The 17,548-nt window shown below is 39.9% G+C and overlaps 1 protein-coding gene across 5 annotated transcripts in view; it reads right to left on the bottom strand.

Moving 5' to 3' along the window:
• The window catches only part of INPP4B (inositol polyphosphate-4-phosphatase type II B), a 423,416-nt gene that overhangs the window by 129,335 nt on the left and 276,533 nt on the right, over window positions 1-17,548 (bottom strand). For all 5 annotated transcript variants that reach the window (XM_068990082.1, XM_068990083.1, XM_068990085.1 and 2 more), the window contains exon 14: window positions 4,015-4,218. In XM_068990082.1, coding sequence (XP_068846183.1) covers window positions 4,015-4,218 — 204 coding nt within the window. The remainder of the gene's footprint in view (window positions 1-4,014; window positions 4,219-17,548) is intronic.

Here is a 17,548-nt window from a genome sequence, read left to right as displayed (position 1 = left end):
GATACCATTCAACCATCTCATCCTCTGTCTTCCACTTCTCCTCCTGCTTTCAATCTTTCCCAGCATCAGGGTCTTTTCCAATGAGTCAGTGCTTCACATCAGTCCCCAAAGCACTGGTGCTTCAGCTTCAGCATTAGTCTTTCCAATGAATATTCAGGGCTGATTTCCTTTAAGACTGATTGGTTGGATCTCCTTGCAGTCCAAGGGACTCTCAAGTCTTCTCCAACACCACAGTTTAAAAGCATCAGTTCTTTGGCGCTCAGCTTTCTTTATGGTCCAACTCTCATTATCTATACATGACTACTGGAAAAACCATACTTTGACTATAGGGACCTTTGTCAACAAAGTAATGTCTCTGCTTTTTAATATGTAGTGTAGGTTGGTCATAACTTTTCTTCCAAGGAGAAAGTGTCTTAATTTCATGGCTGTAGTCACCATCTGAAGTGATAGTGTCACTCTTTCCATTGTTTCTCCATCTATTTGACATGAAGTGATGGGACCAGATGCCATGATCTTAGTTTTTTGAATGTTGAGTTTTAAGCGAGCTTTTTCATGCTCCTCTTTCACTTTCATCAAGAGGCTCTTTAGTTCCTTTTCACTTTCTGCCTTTAGGGTGGCATCATCTGCATATCTGAGGTTATTGATATTTCTCCCAGCAATCTTGATTCCAGCTTGTGCTTCATCCAATCCAGTGTTTTGCAAGATATACTCTGCATAGAAGTTAAATAAGCAGGGTAACAATATCAGCTTTGATGGACTCCTTTCCCAATATGGAACCAGTCCATTGTTCCATGTCCAGTTATACCTATTGCTTCTTGACCTGCATACAGATTTCTCAGGAAGCAGGTCAGGTGGTCTGGTATTCCCATCTCTTGAAGAATTTTCCACAGTTTATTGTGATCTATACAGTCATAGACCTTGGCATAGTCAATAAAGCAGAAGTAGATGTTTTTCTGGAATTCTCTTCCTTTTTCTATGATCCAAAGGATGTTGGCAATTTGATGTCTGGTTCTTTTGCCCATTCTAAATCCGGCTTGAACATTGGGAAGTTCTCAGCTCACAGATTGTTAAAGTCTAGCTTGGAGATTTTGAACATTACTTTGCTAGCGTGTGAGATGAGTGCAACTGTGTGTTAGTTTGAACATTCTTTGGAACTGGAATGAAGACTGACCTTTTCCAGTCTGGTGGCCACTGCTGAGTTTTCCAAATTTCCTGGCATATTGAGTGCAACACTTTCACAGCATCATCTTTTAGGATTTGAAATAGCTCAACTGGAATCCCATCACTTCCAGTAGCTTTGTTTGTAGTGATGCTTTCTAAGGCCTGCTTGACTTCATACTCCAGAATGTGTGGAGTTAACAGTAAGTTTACTTCATGAAATACAAGTTCTATTCCACATCTACTCAAACTCTTTCAAAGTCACAATCCAAATTTATTTATTGCCTATGCTGTGTAGCATGTGGGATCTCAGTTCCCTGACCAGGGACTGAATCCATGTCCCCTGCATTGAGAGCGAAGAGTCTTAACCACTGGACCACCAGAGAAATCCCACAATCCAAATTTATGATCTATCCCATTTCCTCACTTATCTCAAGGACTATTATTGATCCTCATACTGAGGATCATATATAACTTCCACATCTAAAAAAAAGATAACACACAGCAATAATAGTAAAGTAACACAATTCAGGGGCCTGGGCCTTTGCAGGACATGGGGCATTATCACACAGGCAAACCGTCTATCTCTGGACCACACGAAGAGCTAAGTAGAACAGATGCTGTTATTTTCACTTTAAAGAGGAGAAACCTGAACTTCAGAGAGGTTACGAGGTATGGATGTCTCGGAGCATTAGAAGTAAAAGGTGAAGGTAAGAAGAAGAAATATTAGATTTTCTCTTTTGAAAATGATTCAGTGGGAGAAATGCAATCTTAATCAGTGACAACAAATACTTATTCAGCATTTACCTCTTGGAGCCCAGCTCTGTCTTTCCTGTGATAGTAATTTCATCAAAAGAAAGAGCGGGTATCACTTCATAGCCCTGCAGATAGCAATTTTTTGAGTGACCTGAGCCTTACAAATAATTTATTCCCTGAACACTTATAAATTTAGAGTGGCAGGAAAAATAATCATTAACTGTTTCACATCTAATACAGTTAGCATACAACAGTATTTCCTTGGTCAAGAATGTGATATAGAAAGGAGTTTCTTTCTGTGTGTGTGGTACTTCCAAAAGTTCTTAGATAATGGAATATGTATTGATTCAGGAGAAACACACTATTCCCTCTCACCCAGAGAGAGAAACCTTGGTTTTCTCCTGTTTTATTCTGCCCACCTAGGGTTCCTATCACCATGTTGACTTATTTGGTTTATTTGCCTTTGTGTGGGCTTGCATGCTAAGTTGCTTCAGTTGTGTCTGACTCTTTGTGACCCTATGAACCATAGCCCAGGAGAATCCACTGTCCATGGGATTCTCCAGGCAAGAATACTGGAGTGGGTTGCCACACCCTCCTCCAGAGGATCTTCAAGACTCAGGGATCAAACCCGCATTTTGATGACTCCCGCACTGACCAGCAGTTTCTTTACCACTAAGAGCCACTTGGGAAACCTTTATTTGCCTTTACTAGTTTTTTTTTTTTTTCAGAAGCTTTTATGTGGCCCTTCTTTTGCCAATTTTAGAGCCACCTGGAGCAACATCTTTTAAATAACAAACCCAATAAACAAAAGAACTTAACAGATCTCTATATCCACTGCCATTTAAATGTTAACACTTTTCAAGTACGCCCAAAACTAACACACTGGACTGCACCAATGACCATACTTGTTGCATCCAAGTCGTGGATTATTGATGATTACTGACTCTCTTTCTAAAAACAATTTTAATGGTTTATATCTCCTTAATAAATAAGGAAAATATTACAGCCTTGCAATTGTGGCATCCTTGCTTTGGAGGGAGTCAATTCCTAGGTAGGTTGATAAGAAGTCAAGGGTTCTTGAGGAGGAGAAAGGAGTCCGGAGCCCTCAAGAAGGAGAAAGGGGTCTGAGACTCTCAAAGAGAAAAAGACAAATGTTTTTTTCTACATTGCTTTGTCTTAGTCAATAAAACAATGGATCTTGCGTGAGGACAAGTTTCTCCTTAACAAGAACCTTCTGACTAATCCTGTCATCTTAAAACGTATAATATGGGAGTGGGTCTGGTAAGATCTTTCTATTGTCTGTTCTAATCTTGCTAATTTAAGATATATATATATTGTGGGAGTGGGTCTGAAAAAAGTATATAAGGCCTTGATAAGACTAGCTAGGGGGCCATTCTCTGCCCCCCTTCTGATGTCTGATGTCTATGTCAGAAGTTTTCACTGTCGCTTTTCTCACTTTAATAAAACTCTGCTACACAAAAGTTCTTGAGTAATCAAGCCTGGTCCCTGAAGCTAAATCTTCTTCTTTGGAGATCAAGAATCTGACATGGTTCTCTGTAAGCTATCACTTTGATGGTATTTATTGGAGATAATTATTATTTGACTACCTTATATGTACATTAACATATATAATGTAGCGGTTCAGTGGTAAAGAATCTGCTTGCCAATGCAGAAGATGCGGGTTCAGTTCCTTGGTTGGGAAGATCCCTGGAGAAGGAAATGGCAACCCACTCCAGTATTTTTGCCTGGGAAATCCCCTGGACAGAGGAGCCTGGTGGGCTATAGTCCACGTGGTCTCAAAGAGTTGGACACAACTTAGCAACTAAACAATAACAAATGACATATGTAATATATAAATTTTCACATCAAATGAATGTGGTTGGGTTAAAACTTTCATTTATAATTTGCCCCCAAGGAAAAAAAATGACCTATTTACCCACAATCTGTATTGTGACTGCTTTCCAACATGTTTTGATGAAAAGGAGAGATCTCTTGACACTTCTGCTCTGTTTTACAGTACTAAATGCTAAGGCTTTAGTACTTTTAGTTATAGCACTGGAGAGGCAAGCTAAGTTAAAAAAAAAAAAATAAAAGACTTACCCACTCCTCCTCGTCATAGTCTGAATGATGTGGAATGGAGTCCTGCCGTCTCACTGGCAGGGGTGGGTCCTGGGAAATGCTCTCCTCTGTGCCACTCTTAGGAGAGGGTGGTTTCTTCAGGACACCTCCCGGCCTGGCAGTGTAAAGTGCTAAAAGGGCACTTCTGACCAGCTGATCCTTGAAGGCATGTACAAAAAGCTCTGTCTGGAAAGAAATGGACAAGGATTAGAAACGCCATGGTAGGTACCTCAGCAGAGAGCTATGGAAAGGTCAATGGCAGATTTGTTGACACTTAAGCGGTGTGGATGGTGGAAAAAGTGCAGGCAACAGAGAGAGAAAATGATTCATACCAATCAATGGAAAATAGTTTGTTTTCAGGCCGCTGACAAGGCCTTGAGTTCTAAAGTTAATGCTGAGGTTCTATGTGCACTATAAGCTCCATCTATCTCCTCAACCCCCCTCTCTTTTTTTCCAAATCCTGTCGTTAGAGATGTATTTCACTGGGGATTATCATTTGAACACCATCTACCCGCTGTGTCTTTCAGGTAATTTCCAAATATGCCTTTAAAGAAAATGTTATCAGACTATGTTTATTTTGTATTTTCAACAGAGTTAAAGGCTGAAGAATGACATATCTTTGCAAAAAAAAAGGAAAAAATAGAGGCAGGAGACCTTGATTCTTTTTAGCATCATGGACAGATTTCGAAAGTAGAGATGACACAGGCAGTCTTCCTCATGAAAACATTTGGCTTTTATTTCCTATTATTACCCTCTAAACTGTCTCCGCCACCAAATGGTTTCAGTAATGTTCAATGTTAACGAGGTTACCGTGAAATTTGCCATGGTGGATTTTACAAGCTGGTGGTAAATACCTAGTAAGGACGACTGTAATGACTCCTTGCCAACAGTAAAGAACTTTACAGCTGTATTTGCATTTTCCTGATGAAATGTTTAATGGCTTCACCCTGTTATATACTGCAGGGTGTAGTCATTGATTTTCTGTATTATAGTACACTTAACACGCAAGTGGCCTAACAATCTGTTCAGAGTAGGGAAAGAACACAAGCATTGACTCACACTGTTAACATATTTATACTCTGTAACCTGTTGGGAAGGGGCCCTTTAACCCATAGCGTTATTTTGAAGAACACATCATTTACTGAGACGATCTTGGCTAAAACGTTGTCTTCACCAATGCTATAACTTAAGGTAATCATTTATTGGTGCTCTCTAAATCAATCCTCGGAGAAGGCAATGGCACCCCACTCCAATACTCTTGCCTGGAAAATGCCATGGATGGAGGAGCCTGGTGGGCTGCAGTCCATGGGGTCGCTACAAGTCGGACACGACTGAGCAACTTCACTTTCACTTTTAAATCAACCCTGAATATTCATTAGAATGATTGATGCTGAAGCTGAACCTCCAATACTCTGGCCACCTGATACGAAGAGCTGACTCACTGGAAAAGACCCTGATGCTGGGAAAGGCTGAAATTGGCAAGAGGAGAAGGGGGTGACAGAGAATGAGATAGTTGGATGGCATCATCGACTCTATGGACATGAATCTGGGCAAACTCCGGAAGATGGGGAAGGACAGGGAAGCCTGGTGTGCCGCAGTCCACGGGGTCACAAAGAGTTGGCCTCGACTGAGTGGCTGAATAACCACTCAATAGGTGGTCTACAGCACCATGCCCAATCATTGTTACTAAATTGTCTCTAAATTTCCCTGTTGGGTCAGCAATTACAGAAAACCAGTTAAACCATGTGCACCTAATAAAACTAAGTCATATCTGTATAGCTACATCTTTGCAACAGATTGTGAAATTCTAGAGCTAGAAGGGACCTTGAGTGGACCTCTTCACTAACAAGATAAAAAACTAAGAAAAAAGCATGGTGGCTTGTCCTAGGGCTGACTACTGATTGGAAGCACAAATGAAACAGAGCCAAAGTTTTCTAACAAATTCAGTATCTTTCCCCCTGACTCCATACGACCCACCATGATGATCAGTCTAGATGCTTCTGTCCGTTTTCCTCTTCTCTAACCCCAGCTTGCCAAGTGTTCCAAACATCCACCAGCTCTCATAGTTAGTTGTGTCCACAATTCAGGATGTAACTCTCTTCCCTGAGAAATTTTAATGGATGGTTTTCAACACTCGTTTAATCTATTAGTCATTTTGGAGGCACTTTGAAGGTTAAGTAGACAAGAAATATGATTTTAAAAGGATAATATTTAAAGAATAAGTAGATGGAAGATATTTTATAACAACTAAGTTTTCTATTTTTAAAAATAAAAAGGCAGTTTTTTTTTTTAACTAAAAAGAACTGATGAAAAAGTTGGCTACACAAGTACCAATCACTATAGTTGTAGCAAAATGGGAAACATGCTGTTTACATAATTTTTCAGAGAGCATGGATGTCTCTGTCAATGTGAATTTAAATATTAAAAACATGAATGTACTTCCACTCAGCTTAACTATTTCTCTCCTGATAGCTGCAATAAATTCTTTTGATTTATTTTTAGAGCAAAACAGCTTGACTTCTTTGACTTCTGCTACTGTAGCTCTAGTCTCCACAAGGCTCACTAATTACTATGTAGCTGCGTACTATTCACACCCAGTGACGTTTCCTACGGTTCTTGTAATCACCACTATTTCTTCCCATGGTAGCACACACAGAGTTTCTCAATTTATTCAAATCTCATTTGGGTTGATTTAGCACCAATGACATGGGAGATAATATATAGATTCTTGCAGGTTTAAAAACCCAGATTGTTTTGAGGGGGGCAGGGGTAGCTGAATATCATGTTCAAAATCTTAAACACAATAAAAACTGATCTACTTTGTGTCTATACTGAAACATGTATCTGACTCCCTTGGAGACTCTCTGGATCCCGCAGATCCTGAGGACAGAAATCAAACTTTGTTACATAATAGCAAAAATACTGCACTGCATTTTCCATGTGACCTGGAAAAATCTTAATTTTCTTGACCAGTGTTACTTGCTACATGTGGACCAATATACACCCAGATGTTTTACCATCAAAATAAATCAGTTTGTAGAGATTAATGGAGTCACTCAATCCTATCATATCTTACTGCATTATCTCAGTTGCTGTCCTTGAGATAACACCAGTGAAGGCAAACATCAAGGAAGGAAGCAATCATGCCTCTCTGAGCTTCCTATTGACTCAGAGTTCTGAAAGCCATTTTCCTTTTCTTACTTAGCTCCCACTACAATAAATGAAAGAAGAAATGCTGTCTAAATATTATTGTAAGGGTGGGCAAAATAATTCATTTAAAATATTAGCATAAGAATACAGTAAAAAAAAAAAAAAGCATAAACTCTGAGCCCAAGGCAGATCTATTTCATTTATTCTATATTAAAAAAAAAAAGGAGAAAGAAAAAAAATGTTTTCTTGCCTTTCTGCCATTTCCCCCATTCATATGCTCATACAAGTATCCTTCAAAGTAACACACAGAATTATCCGCAAGTACTAAACTACTAAAAATTACTTCTCTTGGGGATACATTTGGTACCTTCCTGAATATTAACGCAGGATGAATACTTAGAATATGTTCATTTAAACCCTCTCTTTTAAACTAGAGAACTCAACAAATTAAGCAAAGTCCATTCTTTTTATAATCTCCTTATATTCACTGAAAAAAATCCAAGGCCATGCCTAATCTCATTGGCAATACAAAATACCATAAACAAGAAATTATCAAAAAAAAAAAAGAAATTATCATTTTAGTAGTCATGCATATGACATAAAAAGAATCCTGCTTATCTTAAAATTTTGTTGTTCAGTTGCTCAGTCATGTCTGATTAATTTTTAAATTCAGTTCAGTCAGTTCAGTAGCTCGGTCGAGTCTGACTCTTTGTGACCCCATGAATTACAGCACGCCAGGCATCCCTGTCCATCACCAACGCCTGGAGTTTACACAAACTCATGTCCATTGAGTCAGTGATGCCATCCAGCCATCTCATTTTCGGTCTTCGCCTTCTCCTCCTGCCCCCAATCCCTCGCAGCATCAAAGTCTTTTCCAATGAGTCAACTCTTCGCATGAGGTGGCCAAAGTATGAGAGCTTCAGCTTTAGCATCATTCCTTCCAAAGAAATCCCAGGGTTGATCTCCTTCAGAATGGACTGGTTGGATCTCCTTGCAGTCCAAGGGACTCTCAAGAGTCTTCTCCAACACCACAGTTGAAAAGCATCAATTCTTCGGGGCTCAGATTTCTTCACACAGTCCAACTCTCACATCTATACATGACCACTGGGAAAACCATAGCCTTGACTAGATGTACCTTTGTTGGCATAGTAATGTCTCTGCTTTTCAATATGCTATCTCGGTTGGTCCTAACTTTTCTTCCAAGGAGTAAACGTCTTAATTTCATGGCTGCAGTCACCATCTGCAGTGATTTTGGAGCCCAGAAAAATAAAACCTGACACTGTTTCCACTGTTTCCCCATCTATTTCCCATGAAGTGATGGGACAGGATGCCATGATCTTCGTTTTCTGAATGTTGAGCTTTAAGCCAACTTTTTCACTCTCCTCTTTCACTTTCATCAAGAGGCTTTTGAGTTCCTCTTCCCCTTCTGCCATAAGGGTGGTGTCATCTGCATATCTGAGGTTATTGATATTTCTCCCGCCAATCTTGGTTCCAGCTTGTGCTTCTTCCAGTCCAGCATTTCTCATGATGTACTCTGCATATAAGTTAAATAAGTAGGGTGACAATATACAGCCTTGATGTACTCCTTTTCCTATTTGGAACCAGTCGGGTTTTCTAGGTCCAGTTCTAACTGTTGCTTCCTGACCTGCAGATAGGTTTCTCAAGAGGCAGGTCAGGTGGTCTGGTATTCCTATCTCTTTCAGAATTTTCCACAGTTTAGTGTGATCCACACTGTCAAAGGCTTTGGCATAGTCAATAAAGCAGAAATAGATGTTTTTCTGGAATCCCTTGCTTTTTCCATGATCCAGCGGATGTGGGCAATTTGATCTCTGGTTCCTCTGCCTTTTCTAAAACCAGATTGAACATCAGGGAGTTCACGGTTCATGTATTGCTGAAGCCTGGCTTGGAGAATTTTGAGCATTACTTTACTAGCATGTGAGATGAGTGCAATTGTGCGGTGGTTTGAGCATTCTCTGGCATTGCCTTTCTTTGGGATTGGAATGAAAACTGACCTTTTCCAGTCCTATGGCCACTGCTGAGTTTTCCAAATTTGCTGGCATATTGAGTGCAGCACTTTTATAGCATCATCTTTCAGGATTTGAATAGCTCAACTGGAATTCCATCACCTCCACTAGCTTTGTTCATAGTGATGCTTTCTAAGGCCCACTTGACTTCACATTCCAGGATGTCTGGCTCTAGGTGAGTGATTACACCATCATGACTATCTTGGTCATGAAGATCTTTTTTGTGTAGTTCTTCTGTGTATTCTTGCCAGCTCTTCTTAATACCTTCAGCAAAGAATATTGAGCTTTCAACCAGGAAAGATACCTGACATCTGGGCAGCTTATATAAAATATCCTCTTGACCTTGGCTAAAATCACATAACTACTTTTTCCCGGTATGTATAAAATTACAGTGCCTCTCTGTGAAACCCTTATGGGAGTTCACTGTAAACAGTATACTTTTATTTATTCTTCTTTTTATTGACCCACCTTTTCAGTTTCTGTTATGACTCATAATCCCCTGGTCACTCAAAATGTAGTTAAGTGGACCCTAAGGGACTGCAAACCACTTTCTTTTTTAATTTATTTTTTTATTTTGTGGCCACACTACATGGCATGTGATCTTAGTTCCCCGACCAGGGATTGAACTTGTGCTCCCTGCATTGTAAACTCAGAGTCTTAACCACTGGACTGCCAGGGATGTTCCTAAACCATTTTCTTAAAAGCATTTTTTCTACTGGTGATGTTATTCATTCTATCACTTCAAGGGTCATTTTTTGTTATGCCAAGGTCTTCACAAGCCATTTCTGCCTACCTCCTGAATCAGCATGGTAAAGGGTTTCCATCTGCAAGTCTTCTGAATTTACAACCCCAGCCTGATCTCAAGTTTTTAAAATAAATGTGTTCTTCTCTGTGCTTCCATCTGAGGGCAATCATTACTGTTCGGCAAATCTGAGTCCAAACATCTGGAGCATCTTCAGGAATATTATCTTCTGGGTTAGTGATCAATTTCTACTGGTTAGACCTTTTCAGTAATTTCCAAGATTGACTCTTGTATTATATTCCTACAGCTAATCCTAGGTAATAACCCTTCTGTGTTCCATGTTGATATTTCCTTAGTCTTCTTACTGGTTGATTCTGTTTTCTTTAACCCTTCTTTTTTTCAGGATGTTATCCAAATAAAATATTGACATCTGAGTTCCAGCTCAGAACTCCTGAATCAGAATTTGTATTTCAGCAAAAGCTGCCCAGAAGCACTACTGACATTTCATTATGCTCAATATTCAAATCTCTCTGTTCTTACTCAGCTTAGTTGCTGCTCAAAGGATGATCTTCACAAAGCAAGTCACTGGGTTTCCAATGTCAACAACCTTTCAGTACCTACAGAATAGACCTTCTCTCAGGTAAATGAGATTAGGAGGGCGAGATCATATTTCTTTTTTAACTTTATGAGACACTGCTGAACTGATTTTTCAAGCTGCAAACGTGTACCCATCAATGATGGATGAACGTTCCAGTTATTTCATATCCTTTCCAACTCTTCCTATGCTCAGCCCTATTGATTTTAACTCCTCTAGTGGGTGGTTTTCTGTGCTTAGTTGCTCAGCTGTGTCCAACTCTTTGAGACCCATTGGCCTGTAGCCTACCAGGCTCCTTTGTCCATGGGGATTCTCCAGGCAAGAATACTGGAGTGGGTTGCTATACCCTCCTCCAGGGGATCTTTCCAACTCAAGAGATTGAATCCAGGTCTCCTGCATTGCAGGCGGATTCTTTATCATTTGAGCCACCAGGGAAACCCAGTGGGTGCTTAGTGGTACCTTATTTTAGTTTAAATTTGCATTTTCCTAATAACAAATGATGATGAGTATCTTTTCATGTGCTTGTCATCCATCATTTTTGGTAAAATGTCTTTACAATTCTTTGCTCATTTGTAATGGTTTTATTATTAAGTGTAAGAATACAGACTTGGCTACAAGTCCTTTATCAGACATCTATTTTACAAATACCTTCTCCTAGTCTAGACTTGCCTTTTCATTTTCTTAATAGTGTTTTTTGAAAACATTGACAGTTTTTAATTTTGAAAAAGTCTTATATATCATTTATGTTCTTTTGTTCACGCTTTCTGTATTCTAAGAAATATTTGCCTAATCCAAGATGAAAAAAAAATTCTTCTATTGTATATCTGCTTACTTATTTATTTGCTTTTTTCATTTTTCTTCTTTTGGCTGTGCTGGGTCTTTTTTGCAGCATGCGGGCTCTTTGCTGTGGGGTGCAAGGTTTCTCCAGTTGCGGCGCAGGCACAGGCACGGGCACAGGGGCTTCTCGTGTTGTGGAACACGGGCTCTAGGGTACGTGGGCTCAGTAGTTGCAGCTGGAAGGTTTAGTTGTCCCGGCATGTGGAATCTTAATACCCCCACTAGGGGTTGAACTGGCATCCCCTGCATTAGAAGGTGGATTCTTAACCACTGGCCCACCAGGGAAGTCCTTGCTTTGTTTCTTTTAGCTTGTATGTAAGGTCTATGATCCATTTTTAATTACTGTTTATATATGGGACTGGAAAAGGTCAGTTTTCATTCCAATCCCAAAGAAAGGCAATGCCAAAGAATGCTCAAACTATTGCACAATTGCACTCATCTCACATGCTAGTAAAGTAATGCTCAAAATTCTCCAAGCCAGGCTTCAGCAATACGTGAACCGTGAACTTCCTGATGTTCAAGCTGGTTTTAGAAAAGGCAGAGGAACCAGAGATCAAATTGCCCACATCCGCTGGATCATGGAAAAAGCAAGGGATTCCAGAAAAACATCTATTTCTGCTTTATTGACTATGCCAAAGCCTTTGACTGTGTGGATCACAATAAACTGTGGAAAATTCTGAGAGAGATAGGAATACCAGACCACCTGACCTGCCTCTTGAGAAATCTGTATGCAGGTCAGGAAGCAACAGTTAGAACTGGACTTGGAACAACAGACTGGTTCCAAATGGGAAAAGGAATACATCAAGGCTGTATATTGTTACCCTGCTTATTTAACTTCTATGCAGAGTACATCATGAGAAATGCTGGGCTGGAAGAAACATAAGCTGGAATCAAGATTACCGGGAGAAATAAAAATAACCTCAGATATGCAGATGACACAACCCTTATGGCAGAAAGTGAAGAGGAACTAAAAAGCCTCTTGATGAAAGTGAAAGAGGAGAGTGAAAAAGTTGGCTTAAAGCTCAACATTCAGAAAACGAAGATCATGGCATCTGGTCCCATCACTTCATGGGAAATAGATGGGGAAAGAGTGGAAACAGTATCAGACTTTATGTTTTTGGGCTCCAAAATCACTGCAGATGGTGACTACAGCCATGAAATTAAAAGATGCTTACTCCTTGGAAGGAAAGTTATGGCCAACCTAGATAGTATATTCAAAAGCAGAGATATTACATTGCCGACTGAGGTTCATCTAGTCAAGGCTATGGTTTTTCATGTGGTTATGTATGGATATGAGAATTGGACTGTGAAGAAGGCTGAGTGCCGAAGAATTGATGCTTTTGAACTGTGGTGTTGGAGAAGATTCTTGAGAGTCTCTTGGACTGCAAGGAGATCCAACCAGTCCATTCTGAAGCAGATCAGCCCTGGGATTTCTTTGGAAGGAATGATGCTGAAGCTGAAACTCCAGTACTTTGGCCAACTCATGTGAAGAGTTGACTCACTGGAAAAGACTCTGATGCTGGGAGGGATTGGGGGCAGGAGGAGAAGGGGGTGACAGAGGATGAGATGGCTGGATGGCATCACTGACTTGATGCACGTGAGTCTGAGTCAACTCTGGGAGTTGGTGATGGACAGGGAAGCCTGGCGTGCTGTGATTCATGGGGTTGCAAAGAGTGGGACACGACTGAGCGACTGAACTGAACTGAACTGATATGTGTCAGGTGTAGATAAGGAATGGTTTACTCTGCACATAGATATCCAATTGTTCCTGCACTATATGTTAAAAAGATATCGTTTCCCCCAATGAATTTCCATTGCATTTTTATATAAATTTATTTAAACACCTGTGCTGTGCTGTGCTTAGTCACTCAGTCATGTGTGACTCTCTGTGATCTCATGGAGTGTAGCCCAGGTCCTCAGACCAGAGGGACTCTCCAGGCAAGAAGACTGGAGTGGGTTGCCATGCCCTCTTCCAGAGGATCCTCCCAACCCAGGGATTGAACCCAGGTCTCCCACACTGCAGGTGGATTCTTTACCATCTGAGCCACCAGGGAAGCCCAAGAATACTACAGTGGGTAGCCTATCCCTTCTACAGGGGATCTTCCCAACTCAGGGATCAAACCTGGGTATCCTGCATTGCAGGCAGATTCTTCACCATCTGAGCCACCAGAGATATCATCAAATGATCAATACTGAAGTCAGACTGATTATATTCTTTGCAGCTGAAGATGGAGAAGCTTTATACAGTCAGGAAAAGCAAGATCTTGAGCTGACTGTGGCTGAGATTATCAGCTCCTTAATGCAAAATTCAGGCTCAAATTAAACCAAGTAGGAAAAACCACTCGTCCATTCAGGTATGACCTAAATCAAATCCCATATGATGATACAGTGGAGGTGACGAATAGATTCAAGGTCTGCTAAACAGAGTGCCTGAATAACTGTGGACAGAGGTCTGTAACATTGTACAGGAGGCAGTGACCAAAACCATTCCAAAGAAAAAGAAATGCAAGAAGGCAAAGCGGTAGTCTGAGAAAGCTTTACAAACAGCTGAGAAAAGAAGAGAAGCAAAAGGTGAGAGAAAGGGACAGATATACTCAATTGAATGCAGAGTTGCAGAGAATGGCAAGGAGATATAGCAAGGCCTTCTGCAATGAACAATGCAAAGAAATAGAGGAAAATAATAGAATAGCAAGGACTAGAGATCTCTTTAAGAAAATTGGAGACACCAATTGTTGATATCATGTAATGACAGGCACAATAAAGGACAAAAACAGTAAGGACCTAACAGAGTCAGAAGAGATTAAGAAGAGTTGGCAAGAATACACCAAAGAACTGTAAAAAAAGGTCTTGAAAGTGAAAATGAAGTAGCTCAGTCATGTCTGACTCTTTGTGACACCATGGACTGTATAGCCTACCAGGCTCCTCCGTCCATGGAATTTTCCAGGCAAGAGTACTGGAGTGGGTTGCCATTGCCTTCTCCAAGGGATCTTCCTGACCCAGGGATCGAACCTGGGTCTCCCACCTTGCAGGCAGACAGACACTTTACCACCTGAGACACCAGGGAAGCCCTGACCTGCATAACCACAATGGCATGGTCCTTCACCTAGAGTCAGACATCCTGGGGTGTGAAGTCAAGAGGGGTTAGGAAGCATTACTACTAACAAAGCTAGTGAAGGTGATGGAATTCCTGCTAAAATTTCACAACCTAAAAGATGATACTGTTAAAAGTGCTGCACTCAATATGTCAGCAAATTTGAAAAACTCAGTAGTGGCCACAGGACTGGAAAAGGTCAGTTTTCATTCCAATCTGAAAAAAAAAAAGGCAATGCCAAAGAAACTTCAAACTACTGTCCAGTTGCACTCAACTCACATACTAGCCAGGTTATGCTTAAAATCCTTCAAGACAGGCTTCAGCAGCATGTGAAGCGGGCACTTCCAGATGTACAAGCTTGGTTTAGAAAATGTAGAGGAACCAGAGATCAAATTGCCAACATCTATAGGTGATAGATGAAGCAAGGGAATTCCAGAAAAACATCTGCTTCATTGACTATGATAAAGACTTTGACTGTATGGATCACAACAAACTGTGGAAAATTCTTAAAGAGATGGGAATACCAGTCCATCTTACCTGTCTCCCGAGAAATCTGTGTGCAGGTAAAGCAACAGTTAAAACCTTACATGGAACAACTGACTTGTTTAAAATTGGGAAAGTAGTATGACAAGGCTGTATATTGCCACCCTGCTTATTTAGCTGATATGTTGAGCGCATTATGCAAAATGCCAGGATGGATAAAGTACAGCTGGAATCAAGATTGCTGGGAGAAATCAACAACCTCAGACATGCAGAAGATACTACCCTAATGGCAGAAAGCGAAGAGGAACCAAAGAGCCTCTTAATGAGGGTGAAAGAGGAAAGTAAAAATGCTGGCTTAAAACTCAACATTCAAATAACTAAGATCATGGCAGTCGGCTCCATCACTTCATGGCAAATAGAAGGGGAAAAAGTGGAAGCAGTAACAGATTTTATTTTCTTGGGCTCCAAAATCACTGCAGATGGTGACCACAACCATGAAATTTTCTTCTACCCTTCCTCCTTGGAAGAAAAGCTATGACAAACAGCATATTAAAAAGCAGACTCATCACTTTACCAACAAAAGTTTATAGTCAAAGGTATGATTTTTCCAGTAGTCATGGATGGATGTGAGAGTTGGACCATAAAGAAGGCTGAGTGCCAAAGAACTGATGCTTTTGAATTGTGTGGACTCTTGAGAGTCCCATGGACAGCAATGAGATCAAATTAGTCAGTCCTAAAGGAAATCAACCTGAATATTCAATGGAATGACTGATGCTGAAGCTGATGCTGTAATACTTTGGCTACCTGATGTCAAGAGCTGACTCACTGGAAAAGACTGATGCTAGGAAAGATTGAAGGCAAAAGGAGAAGAGGGCAGCAGAGAATTAGATGGTTTGATAGTATTACCGACTCAATGGACATGAATTTGAGCAAACTTTAGGAGATAGTGAGGGAAAGGAAAGACTGGCATGCTGCAGTCCACGGGGTCACAAGGATTAGGACACAACTTAGTGACAGAAATTGCTTTGTGAGGAGCAGAATAATAACGTTATTGTTTGTTTAGTCACTAAGTTGTGTCAGACTCTTGCAATCCCACGGACTGTAGCTTGCCAGGACCTTCTATCCATGAGATTTCCCAGGCAAGAATACTGGAGTACATTGCCATTTCCTCCTTCAGGTCCTGACCCAGGGTTGAAACCCACATCTCCTGCATTGTAGGCTGATTCTTTACCTCTGAGTTACCAGGTAAGCCCCAGAATGATTATGGGTTTCTTAAAAAAGGTCTATCCATCTCTATGAAATGGAGACTATCATGTGTATTTCAAGCTAATGTCAGACATACATGTAATTTATAATATATATGCTTACATTTAGGTCTTTATTTTTTTCATTTTGAATTTATTTACATTGCTTTCCTCTCTCTCTCCCTCCTCTTTTTGTCTTTTTTTTTGGTCTTAGTGCAGTGTAATTTTAGTCTAGGGAAAAGTAAAATGTGTCTTTTATCCCACTCTATTACTAACCTTTCATATCTTATGTTAAAACTTTGGTTTATGCTTTGTCTTCTCTGTTTGGATTATTCATGTATAGTCAGAATTTGTCTTTGGCTATAATCCTACATCATAAAATCAGATAATTTTTTTAATATTTCCATCAACTAATACATAGCAAACAAAATCCAGTTATCCGTCAGAAGATATACTAAGAATTAAAAAATTAGAAACACTTAATTGAGTTTGTCCATATTAGAACATGAAAAATTCATAGAAAATTTTACTGTGGGAATTCAGTTAGGTCCCTATTATGTACTGACTATCTATAAGGATGATTTTCTAAGAAAATAACTCAAGAACTTGTTTTCCAAATATGCCAGTTCACATTCAATAAAAGAAAAAAGGGGGCTATCGATAAAGAAAAGATTTATTTTCTAGTCCATAGTGTGCAACTCCCCGAGCTTAAAGGCAAAATATTTTAAGTTAACTCTTACTAATATTAAACTATACTAAAATTTAAAGTGCTATTTATGTGATTTACCTTTTATGCTAGATTTATTGCAGGCAGATTCTTTATCCTCTGAACCACCAAGGAAGCCCTTGTGGATAATACTTTATTGTAAACCACAAGCTAGTAACTGTCTTCATACACTATGCAAAACTCTGTTAACTTAGGTACTTCTTTGAAATTCTGGGCATGAATTCTTAAAGAAATGCATGGCTTGCAAACTTAACCTAAAAAAAAAAATCCTTCTGATTTCAGGCGCTGACAGATTTATTAGTAGACAAAACTTGTCTACTCAGTAAAAAAATAAAGGGACAAAAGTGGGACCAATGCTGAATTAAAGGAGGCGAAAATATTATACATGCCCTGCCCCCTCCCCCAAATCACCGCAGCAAGTTGTAAATGATGCATGAAATGACAAAGCCCTGCCCAATGCACAGGAAGATGCTCTGAAATCACTACTGTGAGGTACTAACTGCTAGAATTTTCTGCAGAGCTGAACCCAGGAAGCCCTCACCTCATCTACAAATCCAAAAAAGAAATGAACTGAAAACAATTCTATTATTTTACTCTATGCTACACCCTTCTCCTTCCTTTTT

Source organism: Capricornis sumatraensis, chromosome 17 (assembly GCF_032405125.1).
Source record: "Capricornis sumatraensis isolate serow.1 chromosome 17, serow.2, whole genome shotgun sequence".
Classification (NCBI taxonomy): Eukaryota; Metazoa; Chordata; class Mammalia; order Artiodactyla; family Bovidae; genus Capricornis; species Capricornis sumatraensis.
This window is presented reverse-complemented; position numbering and strand designations above follow the sequence as displayed.